This window comes from Triticum dicoccoides, chromosome 5A (assembly GCF_002162155.2).
Source record: "Triticum dicoccoides isolate Atlit2015 ecotype Zavitan chromosome 5A, WEW_v2.0, whole genome shotgun sequence".
Taxonomy (NCBI): Eukaryota; Viridiplantae; Streptophyta; class Magnoliopsida; order Poales; family Poaceae; genus Triticum; species Triticum dicoccoides.
In genome coordinates this window covers 418,824,564-418,836,186 of record NC_041388.1, presented here as the reverse complement: position 1 = coordinate 418,836,186, position 11,623 = coordinate 418,824,564, and the positions used below count along the sequence as shown (strand labels likewise).

The following is an 11,623-nucleotide window of genomic DNA, read 5'->3' as shown; positions in this document are numbered from 1 at the left end:
AAACCAATCTAAGCCTTGTTTTGTTGAATTTCCATTACATCTTTATGTCAAGTTGATGATTGTTGTGTATAAACTATTTTTTGACAAGGCAAGGCAGGAGCTATGCCGATTTCAATAAGATAGAGAAAAAATACACGGTGACCGGTGACCCGGTTTATTAGAGAAATTAGGCCAAAACCCATAAAAGCCTGGTAAAAAACTGAGAGAAAACCAAAGAACAAAAAACCTAGAAAAAAGCCACTAGGAACATACACGACATCAAGGAACATCATCTGAGCCAGATACATAAGTACCAAGGCCCAAGACGACCAAACGAAGCCTCATGGACTAACATTATCTTATGGAGAAGCACCTGCAAGGCTCACTTTCCACTTCCCGATGCCCGCCAAAGCACACAATGCCTCGATCGCTTGCGGTGAGAGCGGCTTCTTGTACATGCCCAGGTACGCCTACATTTTGAGCTCCGTGCCTTCAACTTTGCTCACTTCTAGCAACTCACCAAAAGCCGCCGACAACATATGTTGTGCATGCTTGGCCGTCGGGGTGTTGCACACACCATTTCTCTTTTCTAGGCGCCCACTTTGCCGCTCTGACAGAGAGGCACCATCTTTCTCCAACTACAAAAGCACCGGTGTCCCAAGCAAAGGGCGAGGAACAACACGACTTACTGAGTAAATCCTCCAGAGAAACATCACACCTCTCCCCGTCATGAGGCTCTACCTCAATGGTAGGCATGTCGAAGGCCTTCATCATGCGTTGCACATTGGAACCAGATGGATCCTCACCCATTGAGCAATAGATGTGCAGGGGGGTGCACATCAATTGTCGAGGTGTAGCCACTAATGCAGGGAAGCAAGATCAAAACCTTGGAGCACATGGCGTCGTCAAAACTTTTAGAATTTGAAGTTCTAGTCACTTTTTATTCACGTCTTTCCCCGCATGTCACTAACCTCTTCATTGTCATCTTCCGCCATGCTTCATCCCACAATTTGCGGTTTGCCTACCTATAATGGTTTTTTCCCATAGTGTTTTCTTCTCTTTGTGTTGATACCACATGATAGGTACGAGGGTGTCCCAATCTTTTGATGAGAGCACGATACTTGATTTGGATGGAGAACTTTGATGGCCCGACTACACTTAAAACTAGACGATGCACTTTAGCAAAAACTAAACCGGTCTCCTTGGGGTTATTGACCATGGCAGAGCATTACCAACCTGACCACAAAGGTTATTCCTGCAGGCAATCAAGAGCATACAAGAATATGACAAGGGCAACCCGGATATTGCGGATATAGATGAAATAGTTGGTGAATTGAGGTTTCGAAAGATGCGTAGTACAAGATGTCTCGTCGACTCTCATCTATATGAATGTGTGTAGCAACATTAAAACTAAACCAAAAGAAATGTTGCAAGGCTGGTCTATCTATATAAGACCAAGGATGGCTACCAATGCCAAGGGGGCGGATACAAGTCCTTGGACCTAAGTGGGTGTGACGCAATGCCTTCTGACCAAGTTTTTGTGACATCATCATACTGTTTTGGAAATGTTCTTCACACTAAAATGGAATTTTGAGGTGTGACGATACCGCTAGAAAGTGCACGAGCTCAAGTTTATAAAAAGTCTAAGATCACCTAATTTGAGTCTAGATGTGATAGTTCTCATTGTTTGAAGTCATGCATGCGCTAGTAATTCGAACCAGAGTCCAGAACGTGTGAAACATGATATGTAGCTTCTCTTGGACCCAAAGTAACGAGGGAAAAATTCTTATACGACACTAAAGTATGTACCTTTGCTTGACCATCAAGTCTTAACGAAATGTATAGTTTTGGTCATATCCCGTGATGTCCACATCAAGCGCCATCAAGGTGCTCGAGAAATACCTTCGTCATCAATATGCTCCGGTGAGCGTTCTATTTGCTGTCCTCCTTTATATGTGGCTTTGTAAGCCATTGTAGGTACAATCTTGCGGTGAGGAAGTGGTTCAAGGTAATTATGTATATAGGCAGGCTTTGCCCTAGATCTAGTGTGCCGCGGGCCCTTTAGCCGATGGGCCCAACTATTCTTCAATGAGCGAGTGGTCATTGGATGGTGGAAGGTAAGGTGGACTAACTGGATGTGGGCAAAGAGTGCGAGACGAAGTCGGACGAAGGCCTTATCTCCGACACTAGCTGGCAACGACAACACGATGACACCGCCGGTGTCACTACCTTCTTGAAGGTGTTGCTTTAGTGACGTGCTTCATTCTCCTTCCTGACCCTGTGATGCGGGATAAACCTAAGACCCGTTCTCGGGTCAAACGATGGTGAGGCTCTATCGTGTCCCTCTTAGGGCATCATCCTTGTAGTCAAACAAAGCGACGAGTGGCGAGTGTGTTGGGATGATGCCTGCCTCAGTGTCATCGAACGTATTTTCGTAGTAACTATGATGAGAATAATGTCGCGGTTGTGGTAGTCGGCTACTCAACGTGTCCCCAAGGTCGTCATGGCTAGTTTGTTGTCGTGGAATCGTAGTTCCGACGGCATCTGTGCTGTGACAACGACACGGGTGATCTTTCGCGGCACCAAGCTTGCATTTTTCTACTTTGTAGCCCACTTTCAAAATTGGAGCCACCTTGCTGCCAGCGCATATGACCGACTATTTGGATTATCTTAGCGTGGTTTCATAGATCTGCTTACGTGAGGGCTTCGTCGGAGGTCGTTTTTTTATGCAATCACATCCTCTTGCTCGAAGAGTGATGAGAATGGCGCTTGTGTGCAACCTAAGCAATGTATTTCTTCTCGACGGTGTGCACGGTGTATCGATCTGTTGCGAGCCAGGTCGGCTGTGCATGTCCCAGAGGCTGTCATGTTCCACGATGCCCAGTGTACAAATACACATAAGAATGCTACTCTCTTCGTAAACTAATATAAGAGCGTTTAGATCATTAAAGTAGTAATCTAAAGTACTCCCTCTGTTCACTTTTATAAGACCTTGAAGACATTCCAGACAATGTATAAAACAACCCATTTTGAGCTGCCTGAAATGACTTACAAAAATGAACGGAGGGAGTAGTAGTAATATAAGAGTAGTTTACCGAGGAAGTACTACTGTTTTCAGGAAAAAAATCATGCAATAAAACTTTTGCGGTTTTGCCTCCGAAGAAATACTTCACGCTCCACTCTCAACGTTTGAGATTCCCACGCACGAGCTCAGAATTAATGGATCACCGAGTCTGTCAGATCACCCAGCCCCAGAACACTGAACACACCATGCAGAACCCAAGGCGACCCAGCAGCCCCTTAATCTTCCTTCCCACGTCGTGCGTCTTCAACCCCTCGCCGGGACGGTTCGATTTGCACTGGATGGGACTCCACACCTCACGCTTTGCCGGTTCTTGTCACTCTCAAACACACACCCGTAGCCGTGGCCTTGCTCTCGCGGGTGAAAAGGAATGGCGCCGCCGGTGGTGGAGGTGGCGCCTGTCGTGGAGGGGAAGAAGGTTGGCCGGGTGAAGTGGGTAAAGCATTATTCCTCTTCGCAGAGCATCCTGATCGTCGGCGACGGTGACCTCTCCTTTTTGCGGGCGCTCGCCACGGCCTTCGGCTCCGGAGATTGCATCGTCGCCACATCCCTGGACTCCTACAGTACGATATCCTTTCCGATTTGACGTTTTCTCTTACTGCTCGATCGTACATATGGTAGTGAGTAGTGATGTTAATTAGTGTGTTTATTCAAAAAAAGGTTAATTAGTGTGCCTTTGTGGTCGTTTCTATGCTAGTACTAATTTATTCTCCCTTGCGCCAATTCTTGCTGGCAATCACGTTTGATGTACAGGTGATCTAATTGGCATGTATAGCCAAGCGGAATCAAATGTCAAGGAGCTGAAGAGGATGGGCGCCACGGTCTTGCATGGCGTCGATGTGAAAAACACGAAGAAACACGTTGATCTCAAGTTTACTCGGTTCGAACGGATTATCTTCAATTTGCCCCATGCTGGGTTTATAGGAGAGGAGACTCAAGCGCATATGATCAGGTATGGGTACCCTCCCGCTGTTTTTTTTTCCAGTCAGGTCATCGTAATATATGTACCATTTGCTGATAATCTTTGGTTAACTCCTGGATTTCTGCCGTTACTGTCATGACTTTCTTCTTTGGACTTGTAGCGCGCATCAGGTGCTGGTGAGGAGGTTCTTCCGCAATGCAAGCCATCTTCTTCATCCTGACGGTGAGATCCATGTTAGCCACAAGACAGGGGAGCGTTACAACAGATGGGAGATTGAAGAGCTGGCCTCTGAGTTTTCACTTGTTATGTTCAAGTCGCTCGTCTTCCGGAAGGAAGATTACCCCGGATATAACCAGAAGAGAGGAGATGGCGAAAGGTGTGACCAAGAATTCCCTCTGCGTAATGGCTGCACTTTCATGTTCTCGCTCACTCCCTCTGTTTTTTCGTTGGTTCTGTGACTGGGGACTGGAGTCTGGCTCAGTAAGCTGCCTCCCCGTTATTCCAGCCTTTGAGCTGCTCTGTCTGCTGTCCATTAACAGTATGAAAGATATTTTTTATGTGGTGATGAGAACTGCCTACGCTACTCATGTTCTCTTGTGTGGAGCAGTTTGCATGTGCCTTTCTCGTGGTTTCTGTTCTGTTCGAACATTTGCCTGGATAACTTTTTTTCTGGACCCTGATAAGTGTCACATGTGTGCCACGAAACAATTCCGCCATGACGTTTTTTGATAGCAACTTAGTTACCTGGGCAATTTTAGTTGTGAAGCATGACAACTTTCTGTTTGGATGGCAAGTTTCAGTGTTTTTAAGTTTTTTATGACAATTTTAGTTGTAAAAACGTCAAGGCGGTTTTACTTCGTGCCACATGTGTGACATTTTTCATTTGGGTTTCTTTTTTGAGGGAACCTCGTTGAAGGAGACAAGTTCTTGCATTGCATTCTGAAAAAGAAAATTAATTCACTTTACACGAAAAATTGGACCCGGAAACCACACAAAACTTAGCTAACCATGGGAAATGGGATCACTGAGCAAAAATACAACTCCATGTCCACACAACCTAGCTAGACTAGGACTGGAGCACCCCCACAAGAAGCGAACATGCAACACAAAGCACAACTCTCGTCGCGACCTCCACGAGAACAACAAACTACTCCCTCCGTTCCTAAATACTTGTCTTTCTAGAGATTTCAACAAGTGACTACATACGGCGCAAAATGAGTGAATCTATACTTTAAAATATGTTTACATACATCCGTATGTTGAGTCCATTTGAAATGCCTAGAAAGACAAGTATTTAGGAACGGAGGGAGTAGAAGGGAAGCAAGTTTGGGCCTCGACAAATGCACGGAGAACAACAAACTGCATAGCCTGCGATGCTCGGTCATTGACCGCACCCGAAGCCGCCAACATCCAAAAGGATACTGCCAAAGCCAAACGCCCCAACCTAAGGAATGACGCCAAAGAGAAAACAAGTGTTTTTGTGTTTTGTACGCCACACATGGGGCTGCCTTGTATTCACAATATATAGGAGTACATGCCTTGGCAATCAAGGTAAATCAAAGCAAATCCTCAGCCGAATCAGACTACAATATTCGGTGGGATATTGTGCTAGTCTCCTATTATATGTGATATGAACAAAAGGTATACGTTAACATCCCCCTCAGCTTGTGCGTCGTACAGAAGCAAGCATAAGCTGGAGTGAAACTCAGAGAAGAGTTGTGAGGGCAATCCTTTTGTCATGATGTCAGCGTACTGATGCGAGGATGGCACATGAAGAACCCGGACCTCACCAAGCGACACCTTCTCCCGAACATAGTGGATGTCAGTCTCAATGTGCTTGTTGCGACGATGCTGGACCGGATTAGAGGCCATGTAGACAGTACTAACATTGTCACAGAAGACAACTGTGGCAGACGTCAGAGGGCGATGAAGCTCACCAAGAAGCTGACGGATCCAACAACACTCAACAACAACATGAGCAACCGCGCGATAATATGCCTCGGCACTGGAGCGAGCTACGGTGGTCTGTCGTTTAGACGACCAAGAGACAAGGTTATCTCCGAGATAGACGCAGTAGCCAGACGTAGAGCATCGAGTATCAGGGCACCCAGCCCAATTAGCGTCAGAGTAGGCTGTAAGCACTGTGGAGGAGGAACTTGAGAGGTGCAAGCTGAGGTCGAGGGTGCCCTTTATGTACCGGAGAATGCGCTTAACCAAGTGCATATGAGGCTCTCGGGGTGCATGCATGTATAAATAGGCCTGCTGAACTGCGTGCGCGATGTCCGGTCGCGTGAGTGTCAAATACTGCAAAGCACCGACGTAGCTCCGATACTCGGTGGGATCGGAGAGAAGAGGGCCATCCCGAGCCGAGAGCTTGCACTTGGTGTCGATAGGAGTAGCGGAGGTGTTACAATCAACCATGCCGACGCGGTGAAGTAACTCCAAGGCATACTGTTGCTGAGAGAGGACCATGCCCGAGGATGTCCGAGTGACAGAGATGCCAAGGGAGAATGACAGAGCACCAAGGTCGGTCATGGCGAACTCTGTGTGGAGCTGCTGTGTCAGGTGTCGGAGGAGCTGATCCGTCGATGCAGTGAGAACAATGTCGTCCACATACAATAAGGGGTAAGCGAGATCGGTGCCGCGCCTGTAGATGAAGAGAGACACATCCGACTTGGAAGCGACAAAGCCAAGCCGATGTGCAAAGAGGGCAAACCGCTGGTACCAAGCGCGTGGGGCTTGCTTAAGGCCGTAAAGAGACTTGTGCAGGCGACACACGTAGTCCGGGCAGCGAGCGTCAACAAAGCCGGGAGGCTGCTGGCAGTAGACCTCCTCGTCAAGAGTGCCATGGAGAAAAGCATTCTTGACGTCGAGCTAGTGAATCGGCCACGACCGAGAGACCGCAAGACTGAGAACGATGCGGATCATCGCATGCTTAACAACGGGACTGAGTGTCTCATCGAAATCAATGCCCTGTTGTTGAGAATAACCTCGTACCACCCATCGGGCCTTGTACCGGGCAAGGCTGTTGTCCGAGTGGAATTTATGTTTGAAAATCCACTTCCCTGAAACAACATGAGCACGAGGAGGACGTGACACAAGAGACCACGTCCGGTTAGTGACAAGAGCATCAAATTCCTCGGTCATAGCACGACGCCAGTGCGGGTCATGGAGTGCACCCCGGTATGTTTTCGGAATAGAAGAGGGAATGGAGTGAGTCGCGGAGAGATTAAGACGATCAACGGGCTGGAAGAGGCCACGTTTAGCACGAGTTACCATGGTGTGAGTGTTGGACGGGGAAGGGGACCGGTGCACCACGACCGGCGGGGATGGACTAGTGGACGCTGAGGAGTCAGACGGCGTCGGGCTAGGAGCGACCGCGGGCGTCGTCGTGCGTGTGGAAGGAAAGGGCGGACCAGGAAAAGAACTGGGCCGGTCCGTCGTGGGAGTAGATGGGGAGCCACCATGCATGGCGGGTTGTGGATCGACATGCATGGCGGGTTGCGGGTTGGCACGCATGGCGGGTTGCGGGTGAGCGGGAAAGCCAGGCGGATGGCTGGGAAGTGAGCATGTGGAAGAGCCGGGCGGGGTGCGGGCTGATGGGAAGTGGGTTGGTGGGGTGCTCGCTGGTGTGGTTCGCCCCGGTGTGGAGGGCGCAAAGCTCTTTTTACCGGTGCCGGGATGTACCGGGATATGTATTTCACTCATTTCTTTAGATTTGCATGCGATGTATTTTCTGCACTAGGACCCATCATATGTCAGATGAAGGAGACATGCATGCGTGACCATCTCTGGCTGACACACAAGTACTTATGAAGCACGCATGCATTTTGCTTTCGCTTTGATAATTTCAATCACGCATATCTTTTAATCTATAGTTTTATTTTTAATTTTTTTATTATATTTGAACTCCCAGGGTCAAGACCTTTACAGCAAGATCATTCTTGGATATATTTGAAACATGTTTAAATTTCAACGTTTCAACTCACTTATTTCGTTGAATCTATTAATTCCGTGTGGGAAATTTGTTTTTCATTTTAGTGAATTTATTTTGAAATGAGCTAAACTTGTATTGAGTGAAATTAGAAATGAGCTAAAATAATTTTGAAATTAGTTTTGTAATGGATGAAATATAGTATTTCAATATAATTTTTGAGTGAAATATTTTCAAACGTGTGAAATATGTTTATTGAAATGATTGAAATTAATTTTTATATGAGTGAAATATCAGTTTTGCAAGCGCACAGTGAAATTAGTTTTGAAATATATCTTTTGTAATGAGTGAAAAAGGTATTTTGAAATGAGTGAAATATAGTATTTCAATTGAATGAGTGTAATGTGTTTTCTGGAATGAGTGAAATTAATGTGTTTTTTAGTGAAATAATTTTACTGAAATCGAAAACTTAAATTTGTGAGGATGAGTAAACAAATATTCAAAAGAAACCTATTTCAAAAGAAATAGCAAGAACAAACCTATTTCGTAAGAAATATGTGAAATAACCCATTTTTATAAGAAATGTGATGAAATATATTTAGTGAAATGATTCAAATCAATTTTTATATGAGTGAAATATCAGTTTCGCAAGCGCACAGTGAAATTAGTTTTGAAATATATCTTTTGTAATGGGTGGACAAGGTTTTTTTTAAACAAGTGAAACATAGTTTTTTCAATTTACTGAGTGTAATGTGTTTTCTGAATGAATGAAATCTATCTTTCATAAATGAGTGTAATGTGTTTTCTAAAATGAGTGAAATCTATTATTTGTAAATGATTGTAATGTGTTTTCTGAATCTAGTGAAATGTGAAACTGATTGGAAGGTTTTTCGAAACTAGTGAAATGTGAAATTGACTGAAATGCTTTCTCTAAAATGAGTGAAACAGTAAAATTCAAACTAGCCAAAGTGCATCCAAGATTGATCTTGTTTTAAAGGTCTTGTCGCGCTGAATTCAAAAATATATAATATTTCAAAACTGGATATTTAGTTCAAAAGTTATCAACCTTTTAAAATATGGCATGGAAAATAAAGTGCAAGTATTTAATACGTGCATGCAGCTCGTTCATCTGCTCAATCTCTCACCCTGCCACCTGACAAAAGGTACTGCTGTGGACCTCGCCCAACCTTGTATATGTGTTTGTATAAGATTCGTATTGCTAAAAAGGAGAAACAAAAGCATAGTGGGGTCTACCAGCCACAGCAATCTCAAAGCAACGTTTGTGGTAGATTCTTCACCGGTACATCCCGCCACCGGTAGAAAAACTTATTCGGTGTGGAGGGGTTGGCATGCACATGCACGTTGGGTAGGACAGGACTGGATGGTGTGTGTTGTGAAGCGACCAAGTCAACAAGGAAATCAAGCTCGACCAAGGGGTTCGTAGGGCGTTGGGCAGAATAGGAGAAAGGAAAAATCGTCTCGTCGAATATGACATGACGAGAGATGATTACTCGACGGGTAGATATATCTACACAACGGAAACCCTTGTGGTTAGACGGATATTCTAAGAAGACGCATGCAGTTGACCGAGGTGCGAGTTTGTGTTTGGCTGTAGCGTATTGGTTGGGGTAACATAAGCAACCAAAAACACGAAGAGCGGCATAGTTTGGCGTGGCGTCGTAGAGATGAACATAGGGAATTTGAAAGCCAATGGATTGTGAGGGGCGGATGTTGACAAGATATGTTGCCGTGGCGAGAGCCTTGGCCCAGTAGGGCGGCGGCATGGAGGATTGGAATAGGAGGATGCGAGTGACATCATTGAGGGTGCGAATGGCACATTCGGCCTTACCGTTTTGGGCGGACGTGTAGGGGCACAAAAAACGGAGGTGAATGTCGTGAGTCGAGAAAAATGAGGTGACCGTGGAGTTGATAAACTCAGTCCCATTGTCAGCTTGCATGGAAACAAGAGGACGTGAGAATTGGGTGCGAATGTAAGCAACAAAATTAAGAAGAATCGCCATGGTATTAGACTTTTTCCGGAGAGGAAAGGTCCACATGAAATGAGAAAAATCATCAACGATAACAAGATAGTACTTGAAATCGGAATTACTCAAAAGTGGAGAAGTCCAAAGATCACAATGAATCAACTTAAATGGTTCGACGCTTATGGAAGTAGACCTAGCGAAAGGCAAGCACATGTGTTTGCCGAGTTGACAAGCATGGCAAACATGCATGGCTGCTTTATTACATGAAATAACAGATTTCTTATGAAGGTGGGACATGGCGTCACGTCCCGGATGACCTAAGCGACGGTGCCAAAGCTCGGTGGAGGTGGTGGCGAGGAGTCCATGGGCGTGGTGGTTGACGACCGATGATGGGAAGATGTAGAGGTCTCCGAGACTATTGCATCGAAGAATCACGGCCTTGGTGCGAAGATCCTTCACAGAGAAACCGAAGGGGTCAAATTCTATAGAACAAAGATTGTCAATTGTGAAGTGACGAACTGAAAGTGAATTCTTGACAATATGAGGGACAAGCAAGACGTTGCGAAGGAAAAGAGAACGAGTCGATGAAGGTATAGATGTGTGTCCAGTGTGTGAGATGGGCAAGGTGGAACCATTGCCCACGGTGACAACAGAGGAGGAGGGAGAAGGTGTGAGATGTTGAAGCATACCGGGGTCAGAGGCCATGTGTGCCGTGGCTCCTGAGTCCATTACCCACTCACCGACTGTCGATGGAGTCGTGACATTATTCAGGGCAGCGAGAAGGGCGGAGCAGTCCCACGTCGCGGTGCCGCCGTATGCAAGAGTTGGCGGCGGATTGCTGCCGAAGGCCTGGCCGTGCAACGGGGCCAGGGAGGTGAACGCCTGGGCTGGCGGGAGAACTGGAGGCCGGGAGGCCGGCCCCGGCACTGGGCCGTGCTGCTGGGGGCGTCTGAAGGTGCTGGGCCTGCCCCGTATATGGATTGAAGCAGACCCAGGGACCGACAGAGGAGGAGGCCCCGCGCTGGAGACTCCCGTCATGGGAGTTGGAGCGGCCGATGTTGCCGCCGTTCCCACCGCCGACACCCTTCTTCTTCCGCCAGTTTCCGTCGTTGCGGTTTCCACCGGAGGAGCCACCCCCAGAGCTGTAGCCATGCCGAGCGCCGTCGTTGCCATGCCGAGCACCATAGCCGTGGTGAGGACCAGAGGGGGTGGAGCCGCTGCCGCCGTGCGGAGGCGCACCACCATAGAGAGCCGTCTGGGTCCCGAGCGCAGTGGAGTTCGCGAGCTGGGTCTCGCGGAGGGTCAGCAAGGACCACGTCTGGTGGAACGACGGAAGGGGATTCTGCATGGTGACGATCGTCGTGATGTCCGAGAAGTGCAGATTGAGTCCATGGAGGTAGTTGAGGACAAGAGTTTGGTCGGAGACGGGGTGCCGACGTTGCTGAGAGCATCCGAAAGGGCCTTGAGGCGATGACAGTAGGCTGTGATGGAGAGGTCACCTTGGATGAGACCTCGGAACTCCACCTCAAGGTAAATAGCTCGAGTCATATGATTGTCCAGAAACAGGTTGGTGATGAGCATCCATGCTTTGTGGGCGGTCTGATCCTCCGCCATGATTATGTCCAGGATTTCATTGGAGATGGACCCGTAGAGCCAGGACCGAATGACGTAGTCATCGCGAGTCCAGTCCGGCGTGCGGTCTGCCGCGGCGGTGACGACGT

The 11,623-nt window shown here is 47.2% G+C and overlaps 1 protein-coding gene across 1 annotated transcript; it reads left to right on the top strand.

Moving 5' to 3' along the window:
• The first annotated feature begins 3,431 nt into the window (after positions 1 to 3,431).
• LOC119299649 (heavy metal-associated isoprenylated plant protein 41-like) lies at positions 3,432 to 4,441 on the top strand. The gene is made up of 3 exons (XM_037576816.1): positions 3,432 to 3,624; positions 3,815 to 4,013; positions 4,144 to 4,441. The coding sequence occupies exons 1-3, from the start codon at positions 3,432 to 3,434 to the stop codon at positions 4,439 to 4,441; spliced, it is 690 nt and encodes a 229-aa protein (XP_037432713.1).
• Positions 4,442 to 11,623: the final 7,182 nt, after the last annotated feature.